This window comes from Mytilus californianus, unplaced genomic scaffold (assembly GCF_021869535.1).
Source record: "Mytilus californianus isolate M0D057914Y unplaced genomic scaffold, xbMytCali1.0.p SCAF_3, whole genome shotgun sequence".
Lineage (NCBI taxonomy): Eukaryota > Metazoa > Mollusca > Bivalvia > Mytilida > Mytilidae > Mytilus > Mytilus californianus.
The window spans coordinates 97,520,078-97,541,213 of NW_026262679.1; the positions used below are offsets into that span (position 1 = coordinate 97,520,078).

The following is a 21,136-nucleotide window of genomic DNA, read 5'->3' on the forward strand; positions in this document are numbered from 1 at the left end:
GAACATTTCAGTCCAAGGAACCATGGGAATAGGGATATAGGTCAACCATTTTAAAATCCATTTGCATGTTGAATGACAAAAAGAAATAAGTGGTGAATATTTGACCACCCCAGATAAAATTTTCTGTCGTCATGATTCATGTAAGCCAGATATACATACAACTTGTCTTTTATGTAATCACCTGCCATGCCAATTAGTCATGAATATTGGTACTTACATAACTAAATGATGTCAGCTATCTGTTGAACAGCAAGCTTAATTGGTACTATTGCAAATTTGTTTTAAATGGAAACATCAGATCATTTAGTGGATTACCTGTCTAGTTCATTTTAATATGCCCATAATTTTTTCATACGATCTATACCTCCCTTTGTAAATTTGTATATACATGTATACGAGAGTCTTTCATATAATAGAGCCCTTAAAACAACACTTGCTAAGATCATTCATTTGACTCTTCAGGATGTATAATACATAAAGAGGAATAACAGGAATTGTCAAAATACTGTGCAGTACAACAGACCACATCAATCTCTAATACCCGACTCCTAAAAATAGTTTGAAAACAATTGTCCTGAAAGTTGGTTGCATATATATGGACAGTGATTTATTAAAAGAATGATAAGTACATTATTATTTTTTCCTTCAAGAGATCTTATACTTCAGAAAAACAGTATCTATAGAAAAGCAGACTGACAAGGGACGAACCTTTGCTTTAAAATTGGCAACGGGCCAATAAAAGACATTATCATAATTCACAATCATTTTTTTAATAAAGTAATGAGTTTTTTTTTCCTACGCCACTGAGATCTGTCCCAATGCCTGAATAAAATATTCTGGACTTCTATTACTTTTTTGTTAAGAATATCAGTAGAGCATGCCATCATATCTGAGCAGGTTTTAATCAACCATTGATATGCTTTTGCCTGATATATAAGTTCATGATATTTCTTTTTACGGTCAACTTTAATGTTAGATTCCTGAATTTCACCTAGTCTATTAATCAACTGCATCAACTTTTCACTTTCATGTTCGTCGATATCTTTACTTTTGGAACTTCTTGTCGTCTCCTTTCTTTTTTTCTTTGGCGTCTCAAACAAGTCTATATCTGATCTCTCAGGCTCTTGATCAGAATCATCGGCTGACAAAGTATGCATTGAAAGCCTTGACAGATTGAGTTTATCCAGATCATCTTGAAAACTAAAAGGTTGAGTTATAAACTTTAATGTAGACGATTTAAAATTAAAATCTGAAGACTTCTCATTTGTCTGTTCTGTTAGTTCTTTATCTGGGTTCAAAAAGAAGTCAGCAAGAGTAGACTCTAAGTTTGGATTGTACTCATCATTATCTGAATCAGCATCAGCTGTGATTGTTCCAGTGGTTGAACGTAATGCTTTGTTCAATGTTTCTAACGGCCTTAACAAGGCATCTTGTGTCTCTGGTCTTCTTGTTCTATCTGAAACACATTGAAAATGGATGCTTTTCACAAATTTCTTTGTTTCTTTCTATTTTGTAAAGTACACAATTGATGATTAAGTTAAAAAATCACTTTGTTGTATTGGGCGTATCACTGTAAAGTGGATATTGCTTTAGATTAATTTAAAGGTGGGAACCATTAACAATCATGTGTTTTTATTGCATGAGGAAACCTGAATTAAAAATTAAAAAAAAACCCAACAAATACACATTTGATAACAGTACTGTACTTTATCAGAGATACCAATCACAGCAAAATGCAGGAAACATTATTTTTAGGAATATTTTTATTAGTGTCAAATTTTTAGTTTGTTTTTAATATTTTCTTGGCTTCTATGACAGGGAATGATTTTATATTTGTCTGCAGCTTGATAATGTTGAGTTGTAGAGTGTAAACCATCTTTAGATCTGCCATGCAGCTACTTCCTGTTTGCCAATAGTGAAATTTCAATCAATTGTACACAGTGACACAGGTCTAGACCCGGTATTGGTCTTGTTTAGAAAAAGATAGAGACAAAAACACCATCCCATGGTACTAAACAAACCTCTTTTATAATGTGCTGCATTGTATTTCTTGTCTTTATCAAACAAAATAAAATCTTCAATGAATTTCTTTGTGTCTTTTATATTTCTTGATTCACTGTAAGAATAAACTGTTAACACAGACATATGTCTCGCCTTTTTGTACTTTTGATAATGCAAATGTTGAAATTAAAATAGCAATACTTTAACATGTAAGTTATGCAAATATTCAAAGTCAATGAACCATGACTGAAGGTACATGGCTAAACAATCTCCATGGAAATGAGATGTGCCAATGCTAATACAACTACATACCAAATACCATAGACTTATCATAAGTCATTCTCTTTCAACAAACCTAAACACAAACATTGACTTGTAAACTATGTAAAAGTTTAAAAGTCAATGAACCATGATGAGGGGGTGTGGGCTATATAATCTCCATGGAAACGAGACTTGCAAATGCCAATAAATTTGCATATATACCAAATATCATTGAATTAACATTAGCGGTTCATCTTAAACTGATCTAATCACAAATAATACATGTAGTAAACTAAGCAAAATTTTCAAAGTCAATAGACCATTACTGAGGGGGCAGGACCAAATATTCTCCATGGAAATGAGATGTGCTAATGCTTATACAATTGCATACCACTAATGGTTCCCCTTGAACTGACCTAATCACAAACTAATACATGTAAACTAAGTAAAAGTTTCAAAGTCAATAGACCATGACTGCCGAGGCGGGACCAAATATTCTCCATGGAAATGAGATATGCCAATGTTTATACAACTGCATACCAAATATCATTGACTTACCATTAGTGGTTCCCCTTGAACTGACCTAATCACAAACTAATACATGTAAAATAAGCAAAAGTTTTAAAGTCAATAAACCATGACTGAGGGGGCAGGGCCAAATAATCTCCATGGAAATGAGATGTGCCAGTGCTAATTCAACTGCATACCAAATATCATTGACCAACCACTAGTGGTTCACCTTAAACTAGACCTTATCACAAACTAATACATTGTTGATGACACCGCCGATGTCGGAAACAGCATACCTATGTCTCCCTTTTTGACTCTGTCAAGGCGAGACAATAAAACCACTGTACATATCTCATAAGGAACAAAGAATATGTTTCCATAGGAACCATGCCCTTATCATACTATCACCTTCCATGTTCAGTGAACTTCAAAATCAAGGTTGAAACTAATTTAACATCTATTTTAAAAAGTTAACATCATAATGAACATGCATACCAAGTTTCATGTTGACCACAATTTTATAAGAAACAGCCCTTAGCCAAAACTGACTACGGGTCAGACAGACAGACAGACAGCATGAAAACACAATGCCCTTACCTGTACAATCATTTGCTTGAAATCATAAAAATGAAAATTGTCTAGCTATATTGACTAAGCTTGACCTGAGATTTTCAAGCGGTTAAAAAAGTTATATATATAATTTGTCCTACTGTATCATTTGAATTATCAACCACCATTCAACAGGTCATTTACATAATTTTTTATCTGCTCAAATCTGTCCAAAATGTCATTATTACAGACAATATCTGAAAAACTCATGGTTTGTCCTACCAAGAGTGATTTGAAATTCAAAACAACAATCAAGTTTAATTAAAAAAATCTTACTCAGAAATATTTGTTCTGGCTGCTTTTATCTTCTTAGAGATGTGTGTTGTCCAGTCAGACCATACAAACATATTGTATTCTGAAAGCAAAAAATTACAAAAACAGAGAATATTCATATTCTAAAAATATATCTTGTCTCTTCTCAAGATCAAACGAACAATTGATGAATCTCCAGTACTTACATTAATTTTCTGATGGCAACCTGCTCAATTCTATCAATTAAATCTACTTTCCACAGAATACTGTATATCTGGTTTATACTTTCAAAATATTGATTGATTTTTGTTTGCTTTACGTCCAGTAGAAAATATTTCATGCATGTTCAGGAAGAGAGCAAATTAACAGAAAAATCTATAGGTAGGTCCTACAATAGGGGATAGACCAGAATGAAGAATGATGGGAAATTTTCGAATGGCACTGGTAAATAAGGGTACCAGGTAGAAAGGATAGGAACAGAAATTTATCCTTCCAACAGGCCACCTATGGACCTCTGAAAGTGTTGTTGGGTTCTTACAGTAACATAAGATAATTAAGATTCTTTTTAGAATGTAAAGATAAGAGGAGTTTGGATTTTTGTCACATGTAAAAGGAAAAAAATCTGTAGACCAGTCTTAAACAGATGATACTCACTATTATGGAAAATGTTGTTCAGCTCTACTGCAATATCTGACAACTCCCTGAAAAGGAAAATCTTGATTTCATAAACTTATACATTCCCAAACATTTAAAAGGCTCCTTAAATTCACAAAAAAATCTCTTACTACTGTAGATCTTATTCTAGCTGAATTTTGTTACATTCTGAGAGAGAGAAACAGCTGTGGTACTGACCATCAATCTTTGGTCAATGTCTATTCAGCAATCATGATCTTAAAAGTCTGACTAATTCCCATCACTATGGTAACAGTAGTAATTTCTTTGCTGTAGTGTTGTAACAGTACAATCAGGGGCTAACAACTTAGCTTTCAGTGGAAGCATTTAACCATAGACAATAATTGTACTGTTGTATCAGTATTAATATGGCTAACAACTTAGCTTTCTGTAGAATCATTCAACCATAATTGTAGTGTTGTAAAAGTATAACCCAGGGTAACATCTTACCTTTGGAACCATCTAACCATACAACAGCTTTAATAATGTTACAGTATAACCTGCTTAACATCTCACCTTTCAGTTGAATCATCTAACTTTAACAACAGCTGTAGTGTTGTAACAATATAACACATGGGAAACATCTCACCTTTCAGTTGAATCATCTAACCCTAACAACAGCTGTAGTGTTGTAACAAAATAACACATGGGAAACATCTCACCTTTCAGTTAAATCATCTAACCCTAAGAACAGCTGCAGTGTTGTAACAAAATAACACATAGGAAACATCTCACCTTTCAGTTGAATCATCTAACCCTAACAACAGTTGTAGTGTTGTAACATAATAACACATGGGAAACATCTCACCTTTCAGTTGAATCATCTAACCCTAACAATAGCTGTAGTGTTGTAACAATATAACACATGGGAAACATCTCACCTTTCAGTTGAATCATCTAACCCTAACAGTATCTGTAGTGTTGAAACAATATAACACAAGGGAAACATCTCACCTTTCAGTTGAATCATCTAACCCTAACAATAGCTGTAGTGTTGTAACAATATAACCCATGGCCAACATGTCATTATATCTCCTATCATCTTCTTTTCTTAGCTCTGGCTGTATCAAATTAATAACAAATCCATGAAGTTCACCTTCAAAATTCAATTAAATGTATGTAAGACACTGGTATCCCTGCCATGAAAAGGTGAACAGTACTATTTATGACATTTTTTCTGTATAGAATAACTATTGTAAATTCAGAAGTTATTGTGAGGTTTTTATAAATGCGACTAATGAGGTTTTTATCAATGCGAATAATGCAACTGGGTAAGTATTGCAATTATTATAACTAGCATTCTGACATCTGAAACATATATTGTATGCAGACTATCCTGAAATCGCAATAATCAATCTTGCATTTTTGTCCATTTCTCAAAAATCGCAATAATAAATGCATGGAATCATTTCTGAATTTACGGGCCCCCCCTTTTGTGTGAAAAATTTGGTTGATTATATAGGGAATCACTGAAGCATGACTGGAGCGGGCCCCCCCTTATGAAAAGTTCTGGATCCGCCACTGAATATTATAATATGAAATGGGTTTCAAATTAAATTTTGAACAGATATATCATGTTATGGAGGGGTATTTACAAAAAATACCAGTCAAGGGACTGTAAATTCGGTCCCAAAACAGGTATTTTTCGCAAATACCCCTCCATAACATGATATATCTGATTAATTACACCGAATAGATTTAGATTGAAACTAATTCATTAACATGTTTATGCATAATTTTGAGGATAAGAGGTTATTATCATAGAACCACGGGAATTATACATGTACTTATACCCGTTAGCTCGCTTTTTTATGTAACGTCATATCCGAAAAATTTTGGCGGGAAAATGCGCGAGAGGGTAAAAAAGGAATATCCAAAATGGCAAGTACCATGGTATTTGAGGCAAATTCACTGGCAGTGGTGAAAAACAGGCAAATTCGTTTGAAATGAGGAAAAAATATTAGAATATGCGAAAAATACACTGGCTATCAACCAATCAAAATCTGGCTTTCTTATATAAGGTGTAATTGATTGCAAATATTTAATCATCAAAATCACAAGTGTGTGAATAAATGTTACTCATCGGAACAGTTCATTGAGAAATATCAGTCATATACCACTACCTATAATAATTCTATAACAAATGGACCATAAAAACGTTTATAATAATGTTACCCAAGTAAGCATAACATGTAGGTCACATTACTGAACTGTATTGTAATTTTGTACTATATAATGAAAGAATTGCAAAGGTGAAATATCAATAGTAATTTCCATTAAAATTGGAAAAAAATTTTGTTTACCAAATTTGGACCAAAAAGTTTCGCATCTATGCTCAGTGCTATTTTTACAATTACAGAATATTACACAAACCTTTTCTTGAACTCTAGAGCCGCCCTTGCGAGTGTTCTATACTTCATTTGTGATTAAACTAATTATTGTAACAAATCCCATGTTGATTAATGCTGTGAAACTTTTATTGAGACACATACACTATACAAAATGAAGGCCAAGTTTGGAGCAGACTCGTAGAGGTTTAAGTGGAAAAGATCCAGGAAATTTATGGATAGAGAAATTTCTTATACAATTTTTAAAAGGTATGCTTCTAACATGACCAGATACTTCCAAAGGATTTTGTCCAGAGAACCAACTTTCCCATATATTTAATTCAAGAAAATGACCCATACAACATACCAGGTAGATCTAACATAACAATGTACTTAGACGTCAGAAGTTGGAGTGACACATCAGGAACATCTGTCAAATTTAAGTACTGTATCAACTTCTCTGTTTCAAATTCCAGGTTTTCATACTTTAAAACAGTCTGAAAGCAACATGTTAACAATTTCAAAAGGGACAATTCATACAGTAATATATTACATCATGTAAAGCACTAGGGCACCAGAATATGTACAACAACTCAATGGGCTGTACTTGAACAAAATCCAATCAAAGGAGAAGGGGCATAAAGAACCTTATTTGGAACAAAATATTAGTGCTAATTAAAAAGTTACCATAAATGATCTTACATTTGTTCTAACTATACTAAGGTACAAAGTGTTAAGAAAATAAAAAAACAAGTTTCACATTTACCAAGTTACCATTACAACAAACCATGACAGAAGTTTGTATATTTCAACTTTTAATACATAGTGGATTGGAAAAGTATGTCACTTTGTGTGACCAAGGAAATAACTTTATATTTGAAGAGATTATGTAAATAGATACAGTAAAGCTTCTCTAAAATTATCTTGTTGTTTCTTGAAGATTCCACAAAGGACATATGGATGATAAACTCCATACATTCCGCAGTTTTCTTCTTTTATAACATAAATGGGATGTTGTAACATCAAAAATCTTTTGTAATTGATGTACATTTTTTATCTTATGCATTTCTGAACATATGTTGGGAATTTGCATACCTATCTCATAATTAAAAGTATTGAACAACAGGCAATGGATGTCATCCAGATCAGAGAGGCTCACATATGATATAACTAATCACTGTTGAGATGCTGACCAAATATGAAAATATTTTTATTCAGTAGTATTTGAGAAATATGTGATGAAAATATTTAACTTCATTCAGCATATTCCACCTCATTTGGTACAGTTGGGGTATGAGTATCATATAAATACAAGAATGTGTCAATAGTACACAGATGCCCCACTCGCACTATCATTTTCTATGTTCAGTGGATCGTGAAATTGGGGTCAAAACTCTAATTTGACATTAAAATTAGAAAGATTATATTATAGGGAACATGTGTACTAAGTTTCAAGTTGATTGGACTCCAACTTCATCAAAAACTACCTTGACCAAAAACTTTAACCTGAAGCGGGACAGTATCATTTTCTATGTTCAGTGGACTGTGAAATTGGGGTCAAAACTCAAATTTTGCATTAAAATTAGAAAAATCATATCATAGGGAACATGTGTACTAAGTTTCAAATTGATTGGACTTTAACTTCATCAATAAACAGATGTGCCATGAGGGCATGATACGCCCATCGTCTTGTGTGTGAATTTTTATGCAATAAGCATAAATAGTTTCTGACATACGGCGTGACATGCGAAAACCCCCTTTTTTTTTTACAAAAAACTCAATATCTCTAAAATAATATTTTGAATCAAAACCAAAAAGTATACAGATCTTTAGATTAATATAACTAAGAAGTGTGTAAAATTTTAAGCAATAATCATAAATCGTTTTTGAGATACGGCGCGACATGTGAAAACACCCCTTTTAAAAAAAAAAAATCAATATGTCAAAAATAAAATTTTGAATCAAAACCAAAAAGTATACAGATCTTTAGATTAATATAACTAAGAAGTGTGTAAAATTTTAAGCAATAATCATAAATCATTTTTGAGATATGGCGCGACATGTGAAAAACCCCTCCCCCTTCTTTTACAAAATACTCAATAACTCAAAAATAAAATTTTGAATCATCACCAAAAAGTATACAGATCTTAAGGTTAATATAACTAAGAAGTGTGTAAAGTTTAAAGCAATAATCATTAACTGTTTTTGAGATACGGCGCGACATGTGAAAAACCCCTCCCCCTTTTTAACAAAATACTCAATAACTCAAAAATAAAATTTTGAATCATCACCAAAAAGTATACAGATCTTAAGATTAATATAACTAAGAAGTGTGTAAAGTTTTAAGCAATAATCATAAATTGTTTTTGAGATATGGCGCGACATGTGAAAAAAAACACACACCTGTTTTAGTTACTAAGTCCCGTAACTCAAAAAGTTTTAATCTTATTTTCACCAAAAAGTATACAGTTCGTTCGACCATCATAAGAAACAACTATGTTAAGTTTCATGAAATTTGGATAAGTCATTCTAGAGTTACGGTGCGTCATGTTTACGCCGGACAGACAGACGGACGGACGCCGGACATTTGTATAACATAATACGTCCCGTCAAAAATTTGACGGGCGTATAAAAACTACCTTGACCAAAAACTTTAACTTGAAGCGGGACAGACGGACAAACGAACGGAACGCACAGACTGAAAAACATAACGCCCCTAGGTGGGGCATAATCAGGAGACTTGGTAAGATTGCCCATAAGACAAATATCCACCATAATAAATATCACACATTTTCAACTGTTTTTGGATATTTTTCTTACTTAAAACTCTGACAGATAATTTTGCAATAAATGGTACCAAACCCTTATTTGTGATATAATATGTAAAAGATAATATCACTTAATTTAAAAAAAAAAAATTCTTTTCAATGAATTTGCTATATATTTGTAGTCTACTAATGTTCAGTGGTTGTCGTTTGTTGAAGTGGTTCATAAGTGTTTCTCATTTTTTATATAGATTAGACCGTTGGTTTTCCTGTTTGAATGGTTTTACACTAGTCATTTTTGGGGCCCTCTCTAGCTTGCTGTTTGGTGTGAGCCAAGGCTCTGTGTTAAAGGCCGTACTTTGAACTATAATGGTTTACTTTTACAAATTGTGACTTGGATGGAGAGTTGTCTTATTGGCACTCATACCACATTTTCTTATATCTATTAGGAAGCATAGTATCACAATGCTATTACTTTATCTGTGATATTATAAAGAATTTTTCTCAAAAATATTTTAAAATCTGGGCTTTAGTTTGATTTTATATTGACAAGGGTAAATTTGATCTTGAAGAAACACTTATGTTATATGCTATCATAGGTACATGGGGATACTGTGATTGATGCTTTCAAAAAACCTAAATAAAATATACATTTGTAATATAAACATACTGTTGAGAACGTTGGTACATCATTTGCACAAAACTTCATATCTGTTGGTAATAATGATGTTGCTTTGTAATAAGGTATTTCCTTTTGGTCTGCCCATCTGGAATGCAATTTTTTTTTAGATTATTTCAATAATGTTGCAATTTCTTATTATTGCTTAAAATATGAGAAGCGTCTTTCAAATATTAAAATTTGATGGAGGTTATTTTTTTTTCATTAATTACTTATTCAGGTGTTTGTCTGTGTTAGTAAATATTCTATTATTGTTTCACTTCCAGACAATGTTCTTAAAATACAACTTAATAATTCCTCAATGATATTTTAAACAACAAATGATCCAAAAAAATACATTTCATTCCACAACAACAATCTGTAGGAGGAATTCCTTAAAGATAACTGTCCTGTTCCTTGGGCTTCAAAAAATGGGAAAGAGATAATCATTTCTGTTATGTATGTTATCAGGAATAAAATAAAGACTTGTTCTAGAAATTCTACTAATTTTCATCCTTTTTCAGTATGGCGATATTTAGTCTTTTTGGCTTCATGAATAAACAAATTAAAGCTTGACAAATCAGAATCAAGTATGCCTTAAAGCTGCCATGTTTTGTTTGTCTGATAAAGATAAGATAAGGAAAGCACATAAATTTATAAGTTCTTTTGCCTAAAATTAAAACTATGTCAAAATAAAGAAATTTCCATACCTGCCAATTTTGACTAAGAAAATGAAAGTGTTTGATTGAAACCTAAATTAAACCACTACTGTCATGTATGCCAACATATTAAGGCAATAATACTAATCATTATAAAAGATCCCAAAATCAGTAAACCTGGGAAAAATTTATAGTTTCAGGGTTGAAAAAATTTCAAAATTTACCAATCAATATAATGATTTGGGGTTGCAAAGACTTTTTTTCAAGCAGATAAAAATGAGGCAATTATGTATATTACAACAGCAAAGTTTGATTCTAACTTGCAAAAGAATTTTAAACAAGATGAGAAAGAGATTTCCAAAAATGGATTAATGTGATTCCAAATTTGGTCTAGTAGTTTCAAAGGACAAAAAACTAAAAAATTTACAAATGAGAAGACTCGACAGTCATGTTTTAAGAATAAAAAGTTAATGAATTTCTATATGAAAATTCCAGGTTTACCAAAGCAGTTTCAAAGAAGATATAGAAATTGTGAAAACTTACATTGTAACAGATGGGCTTGTGGACAACAAATGTCAAGTGATACCAATAACTTACACTGGTCCTTTTGACCAGATGAGCTAAAAATGTACTAACCGTATAATATCAGATATTGTGACGAGATGGTCTGTATATAATGTTCCAATATAACAGAAGCATAATGTCTTTAACATAGTCATGAACTCTACACTTCTTCTCATGTATCTTATCTGATTAGGATCACTGCTCTTAAATAAACAAGGATATGAATTTATAAAATAAGTCATAATGGCATTAGTTAAAAAGAATATGTGTCTACAGGACACTATATAAAAGTAAAATTACAAAGTTACCAAACTATAAGGAAAATTCAAAACGGAGAGTCCCTTTACAAATGGCAAAATCAAAAGCTCAAACACATCAAACAAATGGAAAACAACTGTCATATTCCTGACTTGGTACAGGCATTTTTTTATGTAGAAAATGGTGGATTAAACCTGGTTTTATAGCTAGCTAGACCTATCACTTGTATGACAGATGCATATAATTCCATTATATTGTAATCCATTTGCACTTTCACAATTCCATGTTCTTTTAAATGAGTCAAGACCATGAACTGATTTCACACTTTCATGTTTCTGTGTTCCGTGAACTGTGAAATTTGGATTATAAACAGAGCATAAAACATTAAGAACCTCGACTATTGTAAGCAGGGCATCAAATAGATCGTAAAAAATGTACTATAAAACTTAAATGTATTCTTAAAAATCAATTTCAACATATAATGAATAGTATTGCAGAATTTTTTTCAAACAATCTTCATGAAAACAATGGAGGTTGATTGCAATACAGTGTTCTGACTAGGAAACAGCAATTCCAAATGAAAGGTGTGTTAAACCACGTTTTTGGTTGGTTTTATCAGCTCTCTAACTTTTGAATAAGTTTTGGATGTGGAAATATTTTGACCTGGAGCAACACTGAAGAGACATTAATTGTCATAATACACATCAAAGTTCAAATTAACTATATATGTAGTAGTCAATTCCTAAATCAGATGTGGCTATATTTTAATACATCCCCATAGCCTAATGGCCATGGCTATGCAAAAACTAAATATAAAATTATCCAAAAACCAACTTTAAATTACCTACTACATTCAATGAGATGGAACTTTCTTTTTTACGATTATAAAAAAAATTTGGTAGCAAACTCTTTCAACATATGTATAATGTAATAAAGCAAGATATTAAAAATATAAATTAGTAACCTCCTCATCCTCATCAGAACTGTAATCTGGTTCTTCTTCCACTGCCTGTTCTGTAGGGTTGTCTCCTTCATAAAACTCCTCATTTTGTAAAGCAGTCATTAATTTTTTATTCTCCTGAAATAATTGACATTTATGAAACACACTTACAGAGAATTTTTTATATACATGCATACATTGATTTTCATTGTAATGAACCAAAATACTAAATCACTCTCTCAATCTTCTGCTAGTTACATTTAGTCTAGTAAGGTTCCCTGTGTACCTCATAACACAGGTGGTGGCAGCAAAACTATATAGTACCTGTATTGTCTGTCTGTCCATAGTACTTTATTTGACCTTTTTCAAAATGGACACCACCTCACTGGACATTCAGTACTATTTCAACTGGCTTCACTCTTAATGATTTGTGTCACTGATGAGTCTTTTGGAGATGAAAAGCAGGTTAGACATACACAATTTCAATCCTGGTATCTATGATGAGTTTATTTACAGTATACTACCACATAGTTTGTGAATTGGGGTATCATTTAAGGAAAACTATCTTTTTATTCAATGATTTCGACATAAAGTACAAAGATTTTTCCTTTTTTTTGACAATGCAAGATATAATCTATACCAACTTTTAACATAATTTTGTGTAGTTCTGAACTCTTTTACATCTGCTGTAAAAAATCATCTGGTACTTAATTTTTAAAACAAAACTTATTTACAATATCTTTTTCAGCTATCTTTTTAGAAACACCATACTTCTTTTTCCAAGTTTTCCTAAACTGTACTGGTTGAATATCAGGAGATTCTACTGAGCCAGGATATCTTTCTCTGTTAAAAAATGTAAAACTCATTTACATACAAATAAATCTTTAAGCAGGAGCAAGCATACTTGTATCTTTCTTTAACAAAGATTAAAAATATGGCATTTCTTCTTCTTAATAATGTCATATTTGTTTTTCTTAAATTGTTTTGTTATAAATTAGGCTGTTAATTTTCTCGATTAAATTGTTTCATATTTTTCATGTCGGGGCCTTTTATAGCTGACTATACGGTATGGGTTTTTCTCATTGTTGAAGGCCGTACGGTTGCCTATAATTGCTTACATCAACTTTATTTGAACTTGGGTGGATAGTTGTCTCATTGGCAATCATACCACATCTCCTTTATTTTTAAATGTAATATTTTTTACTGTACCCCTTTTAATTCTTGGACCTGCACCTGTTCACATAATACTGTTACATTACTTATTTGATAAACAGCACATATACTGGAAATTGATGAGTTTTTAATTTGCTATTTTCAATTGTGTTTCAGAACTTCACATATAGTTATACTGTAATTATCATGAGCTTTTCAATAAATGTCAAACCTGTGATATTTTAAAACCTGATAAAAGATATCTTGTTCTAATGTTTTACCTTTGTCTAATATGCTTTCTCATGAAGATATCCATTTTGTTTTCATCCTCTGGAAAAGCTGTCCCAGTCTTTGATAAGTAGTTACACCAGAGTTGTAATACAACATCCTGAAATATAATTTTAAAGTTTCAATATATGGTCAAAAAAAAAAAAAAGGTTATGCACAATACTGAAGATTGCTCACATCTGAATCAGCGTTTTCAAAAACACTCAGTTATGTTTTACACATGCATCTACTAAACTATGATGGGGAGAATGAGATTCGCCTGAATTAAGTAGAGCTCAATATTTACAAATGTTATTACGAATATAAAATGCCCGATACTAGAAACTCACTTCTAATAAATACGGTTTATTTCCCTTCTTGGAAGTATACCGGTATAAATATTGGTTTGCTGCAGTGCAGAGCAATGGAGGGACGAAAAACAGAAAACAATGTGCTATACTAATTTACAAACATTTCCAGCTGTATAATCGAGTTAGATAACAAAATACAATGAACAATTGTTATATTTATATAAACTTAATATTATCTTTAAATGAAAAGGGATATAAAGCCGCTAGTGACTCTTCATTTTGCCACGAAGCAGTTCTATTTCCTGAAAAGGGAGATAACCAACTTCAAATTATAATTTTAGAGTAAAATTCATGATTCAGGAATTGAGTTTGTGGAAAGGGCTATACCCATCTCATTTTTTCCATTTTCTCCATTCATTCCTGTCCTAACGTCTTTCAACTAATGTTTTATTATGTCTTATTCCAATAAATACTAGTTTTGAAAATGCTATGGTGTATCACTTACCTTAAGTTCTGCTGAAGCACCTAATTTGATCAGTGCCTTAACTTGTTCCCTTATAATAATTGTAAATGCTTCAAAGCTATGCCAGGGTCTTCCTTTATTTTCTATGTAAGATATGAATCAAAAAACATTTAAATCATCATTTAAAAAGATCTTATATAGACGCAAGACAGCTTTAAACTAAAGATAAAAATTGACAGAGATAATATAACTGTGAATTTCCCACACATTGTAGCAGTGGTTCTCATAATTAAGCAGTTGTGGCTTTTACCAAAAGTATTTAAGTTTCTTTCATCAAAAGTTTGAATATATACAGACCAGTAGCTTTGGTGAATGAAGTCAACCTATTCAAGAATATCAAATATGATGACCAAAATGATTTTTAGCAAGATCATTCTTGTAAGTAGCTGTCAAGGCAATCAAAATCATCTAAATATTTTATCCTCAATTCAGAAATAACATCCATAGGGCTGATTGCCTCAAGTTCTATCCTGTACGAAACCTTCCACCTAGAATTAGCACAGAATCTAGTAGGAATTATGTTAGAATTCCTACTACAAAAGTGTTCATATTCTAGCCAGAATGTAGTAGGAATCCGCCTGGAAAATAGCAGAAAAATTTTAATTAGCAGGAATTTTTAGTAGGAATATTGTGATTTTTACCAGTAATATTCAAATTAGCAGGAAAATAAGATTCTGACCAGAAAACCTGGTAGGAATTTTTCATAAGTCCTTCTAGAAAAATTTATTTTCTAGCAGGAATCTAAAAATAACCAAAAATACTAAATGTATACACAAATACACAACTGGGTCAATCACAAGTTTGAATCTCAACAACAAAGAACAAAGGAAATACATGAAATATTTAACTTCTTGCTGCAAAATTTTGCTATTCTATTTTCTGAAGAAGCTGCAACAAAATTACGTGTTATAAATGTAGATCTGAAAACACATGGCCTAGACGAACTTCTACAAACAAAATATGATTGAACTTGAATTGATTAATTACTAAATATATCAGGCCAGTTAGAAAAAAAGTCATCTTAAAATGTATACAAATTACATGTACCTTCAGTCTAAATGAGCTAAGTGATTTCTTCTTACATTTCAATATTTCCCTGTTAATTACTTGACCTATGAAGCATTGTGCTCCCAACAATCTTTTGCCCTCCAAATTTTGAATTTGTGACCTGTAACTTGGTTGCTTATATTACAGCAAAATTAGTGTGTTTAGCAAACTGGATTCCAGTTTATGATAATTAAATACAAATCAATACCAGTTCAGATAATAATTCTGCTACAATAAGAAAGATTCCTGGTAGAAAATTTTTCTGGTAGGAATAAATTAATACTGTTCAACCTAATAGCAGTAATTTGTAGAAGGAAAATGAAAAATCCAACTATAAAAATTTTCCTACTACACCTATGAAGTAGCAGGAATCTTAGATTCCATGATCATTCTAGGCAGATTCCTACTATAATCTAGTAGGAATACTACTACATATTTCGTACAGGATGGCATCAAAACCCTAAAGCTCAATTTTCAAGTCAGAATTCCAAAAATATACATGTCTGAAACCAACATGGTCTGCCATTTGATTGCATCATGTTGGCACAAAAAACCTGGTATGGATTTCCCTATATTTTGACCAATTGATCCAACTTGAATTACTCTGAAGTATTATTAAATTATCTTTAGAATCTAGGGAAATACAAATCATATTTCTATTTTGGGAGAAATACAGCAAATTGTTTACAGTTTGTTATCATAGCCAGGGTGTTATAAAAATAAGAATACATGTTTCCTGTAAAAGAAAAGCTTTAATGAAAAACAAGTATATTTATTTCCTGTACATTAAGGGTTAATGAATTTCTATCATGTATCTTGGGGAAAATGAGATATTAGTGGATCAACATGTTTTTGTTTGTATTAAGAATTTATAGAACATTAGATGTGACCACCATGTTCAGTTGTCTCTGTTGAAATCATTCACAACATGTCTACACTCTGGGAAATCTAGCGCTATCTATAGTGCATGAGTGATTTTCCATCATTGAAAACTATATGATGACCTCTGAATGTCTATTTTGGATAGTCGTCTCCTTCCTGAGTCCTCCTCTCTATTTTTTTTCATAAAGCTGTATCTTTTACTGAAAAATATTATTAAATAGCACAGGTGGAATTTTTAAAGTTGCATTTATTGTTGTAAGTTAAATTACTTATTTTGGCAAAGCATGACCAAAATATAGCTTTTAAGCCTGTTTCAGTTGTTATGCATAAGTTGCAAACCGAATTTCCATCTGAAATATTTTTAAGTGTTTATATTAGTGTTTCTAACTTTATATTTGGTATCATTACTCTCTTTTGAATCCTGAACTCAAAGGTAGATTTTATGTTGCAAGTTTTCTACCTCATTTTGTCATGTCTTGTCACGTCAACACAAAAACTTTAATTCAAATCACAATATTTCAGAAATATACTTCAAAAACTTCCATTTGTCACAATACTCACCAACTTTTTTCTTTCTTTCTGATTTCTTAGTAATAATTGACGATACATTATAAAAGTTTCCTCCGTCTTCTCCTTCCTCCTCTCTTCTGTAGTCCTGTAATCAAAACAGCTGCCATTAAGAGTTCCATAATCATTTGAAGAAAACAAAAGATATGAGGACACAATAAAATCCATCTCTGACTTAGAATATCATAACTGCCTCAGAATCAGAGAGAAACAAAGTCATCATGAAAAGTCTAAGACAGTTCAAACATTTTTACAGCAATAAACCATATGCTGCATTCCTCATGTTCCTCATGGTTATTATAAAACAATTCCCCATAAGAATTATATAAATCTCTATTAAAGTTCTCAGAACTTGTTCATGCTAATTCACAGTGGAAAATCTAGTGGCAGAGAACAAATGAAAATTCACTCTTCTTATGATAAAGTCGAGAAAATCAATAATAAAATATTGCCGGTGAGGATACTGATCAAAAGTTATTTCTAAAACAATCGTACATTTTAAAGAAATTATTTGTTAAACTGTGTTATTAGAAATATACATGCAAATACAAGATGCTTAATGTTCAGTATTTATCGAGATGATTGCATTACAAGCTTGTGAAACTGAAATTTTATATCTGTTAATCTTTGCTGCATATTAATAAAAAAAATTGGAAAAAATCATGTACATACAAAATCTAAAGATCTTTCAGGTTACCAATTTTTCTGAGTGTTCCACAAAATTCTTAGCATGTTACAAATTCCCAAAATATACCTTTTCTTCACATCGAAGTTTTCGAGTACACCGGTCTGCTCTTGTCACTTGAACATTCAATGTAGAAATATTGTCTTTGCGTGAATATAACAATTTAAAAGTCTGTCATAAATTAAAGATTGTTTTACAAAGTAGGTTATCATGTTTACATCGGGATAAGGTCTGTTTGAATTTGCTTAGTAACTTAATTTCAAAAGTGTTAATTTTTGCTGCATATCAATCGACTCCTTTGGAATTTTTCACCTAAACTTCAAGTTTTCAGTGTTTACAGGGGAGGTAATATTTTGTCACCAGATTTCCCACTGTTCATGACTAATTTTCCAAAAATGACAAAAAAATATAATTCCGAAAATACCAAGATAAAAACTGGTCCTGGATCCAGATTTGTATTTTTGTAAAAAAAAAAAAAAAAAAGAAATGGTGATAATTTTAAACCTGCACCTTCACTTTTTATCCTTACTTGTGATTGTGTCATACAAATCTGACAAAAATACAACCCATCTCTTTCATCAAAATCTGTCCCTTCACATTCCTGACAAACTGGCATATTTCTAAGTCTACAAAAGATAAACATGGGTTCATATGAAGTGAATCTGGAATTGTATTGTTTACCTAGTAACAAAAATACAGGTAAACCCTTTAAAAAAAATTCTGAAATGGAAAAAAGTGTTTAACTTTTCAATACACATGTAATCTCATTCTTCTAAAACTGCAGCAAGCTAAGGTTCGAGATTGTCTCATTCTCCTTGGAAAAAAGTATCCATACAAAATAAAACATAAATTTCTTGTTCTAAAGATCACTATAAAGTTAACCATTAAAACATACAAGGACCAGATGTTACAGTCCAGTTCAATGATTTCATTCATAAAAAGGAACTCTAAATTGGTCTATAGTGAGTGACAAATTCTGGATTATTAGCAAATATAGTGGTTGTCACTGTCTTTGAGTACAGATATAGAGATGTCACTTATAGCTAGCTATAAAACCAGGTTTAATCCACCATTTTCTACATAAGGAAATGCCTGTACCAAGTCATGAATATGACAGTTGTTTTCCATTCGTTTGATGTGTTTGAGCTTTTGATTTTGCCATTTGATAAGGGACTTTTGTTTTGAATTTTCTTGGTGTTTGGTATTTTTGGTATTTTACTTTTTTTGGACAAAAATGTGACGAAATTATTATTTAAACTAAAGTGCGTGTTCGTGTGTTGGTGTTTGTACGTGTTGTTGGGTGTATAAGTCATTTGCCTTTCACTCGTACACGGACGACAAATGCCAATAATACATTTTACAGGGTTACCCTAGAAATCTTCTGGTAGCGTGATTAAGGGAATCCTCAGGTCACATAAATAAATAAATAGATCCTGGTCTAGTCTGAACGAAGTGTTGTAAGTGAACATAAACACAAAGTTGATTAAAAGTTCAATACTGTATTATTTCAAATCCAATGTGTTAACAAAATAACAGTAATAAAGTTTACAACATCTAAACTGCAGGCTCAACAATACGTTTGCATAATCATGAATCTCCTACGCACACTTCTCTCGTAACTCCCCTCTCTACATCTATTTCTCTCTTTTATACCACTCTATTTGCCCTAGTACAAAATGTAGCCCGATTACAAATATGGTTAAATGACTCTTAACAAAGAAATAATCAACCAGGCACTAGGTCAACTGGAGCCCGGAGCACTAAGACAACCATAGCACCTGTATAACCAGAGCAACAGGGCACCAGATTAAAATGATTAATTTGACATTAAACAAATAAACTCTTATCAAATGCGATAAAAATAGATTGCAATGAATGACTTAGCTTTACAACTGTAAATGAGAATAAGTAATCTTATACAATAATAATAAAACCGACTGACCTAACTTATAGAAACGTTGCACAATCCTATTTCTGTGTCATGAAATAGAAGTTCCTTCAAAATTTAACCGTTCCAAGTGGAAGAAATATTCTATTTCCACTGGAACAAATATTTCAGTATTTGTTCTTAATGGATTAAAGGGTATAGAGTATTTGTTCCAACTGGAACAGATATTATGGCATTGTTTATAACAAATGTGCCAGGGGAACTTTTAAGCAGAACAAATATATGTTGACACCCGTATAGATGTATTTACACGTCACTTGTATGTAAATTTGTCCACCTTTACTTAAAATCAAACAATTTCCCATAAAATTTTGTGTCACAGTTGAAAACATAGTTAAAAAGTTATTGTTGCATGATGCCACAGCCAGAAGGTTATTCCGAGAACAATCTAATAATCATCAATAGCATCACCATGATCATCGCTGGTTGTATAGGTTCATTTTGAGCAAATTCAGTTTGTAACCAGAGAGCATGATTCTTCTTACAAAATCACTTTTGTTTCCTCCGGGACTTGAACCCAGGACCTCTGTGTTACAAGGCAGTGCTTTAACTGATTGAGCTAAAGTCGGTCTTCGAAGTACTCCCTTAGTCAAGCTCAACTGCTTACGGCCGGCTAAGTATCTACTACATGTTCTAAGGGAAGAAGTCTTGTCACCACCTCAAGAGTCATCCTACCATTATGACTCAAACAACACATACCCTGGCTTAAGAAATCCTCTCTTACCACCGTGGGTTTTTTAGTTGGGCGCCAAATGTAACCGGAGAGCAAGATTCTTCTTACAAAATCACTTTGTCTCCTCCGGGACTGGAACCCCAGACCTCTGTGTTACAAGGCAGCACTTGAACTGAGCTAATGAAGTACTTCCCTAGCTCAACCGCTTTATACGCTCAGGCTAAGTATCTAGTACATGTTCTAAGCCTAAGGGAAACTCCCATCACAAGTTGAATACTTAAAAGTGTAAATACATTTATTGTAACAAGATAAATTATAAACTTTAAATTAAAAAGAGTTATGTTAAACTTCAATGATAATGTTAATATTGTGTGTATTTATTAAAGATAAAACATGTGCTCCCTCTCTTTCTCGATGACATTGTTATCGAACTTCTATTTGTCAAAAAAAGGTCCAAATAAAAGAATGAATAACATGAATAAACATGATTATAACCAAAGATGAATAAACAAATGCTTCTGGTCTATTCTTCTTGGAAATTCTTTGTTTACAGCTGTTTGCTGTCTGCTACAAGCACCTTGTCCAAAATTTCCCAGAAGTCATCT

At 32.0% G+C, this 21,136-nt stretch overlaps 1 protein-coding gene across 2 annotated transcripts; it reads right to left on the reverse strand.

The window, feature by feature from the left end:
- Positions 1-751: 751 nt before the first annotated feature.
- Positions 752-21,135, reverse strand: LOC127733295 (TATA box-binding protein-associated factor RNA polymerase I subunit B-like). Of its 2 annotated transcripts, XM_052242655.1 has the most exons (15): positions 21,027-21,135; positions 18,440-18,536; positions 17,220-17,313; positions 14,712-14,812; positions 13,910-14,016; positions 13,211-13,319; positions 12,501-12,614; positions 11,351-11,481; positions 10,068-10,164; positions 7,000-7,129; positions 5,260-5,401; positions 4,288-4,334; positions 3,658-3,736; positions 2,022-2,116; positions 752-1,456 (listed from the first exon to the last, which is right to left on the reverse strand). In XM_052242655.1, exons 2-15 carry the CDS (start codon positions 18,524-18,526, stop codon positions 762-764), a joined length of 2,028 nt encoding a protein of 675 aa, XP_052098615.1. In that variant the 5' UTR covers positions 18,527-18,536; positions 21,027-21,135; the 3' UTR covers positions 752-761. The 2 variants fall into 2 exon arrangements, with proteins under 2 accessions (XP_052098615.1, XP_052098614.1); XM_052242654.1 differs by lacking the exon at positions 21,027-21,135 and having other exon boundaries at positions 18,440-20,441.
- Position 21,136: the final 1 nt, after the last annotated feature.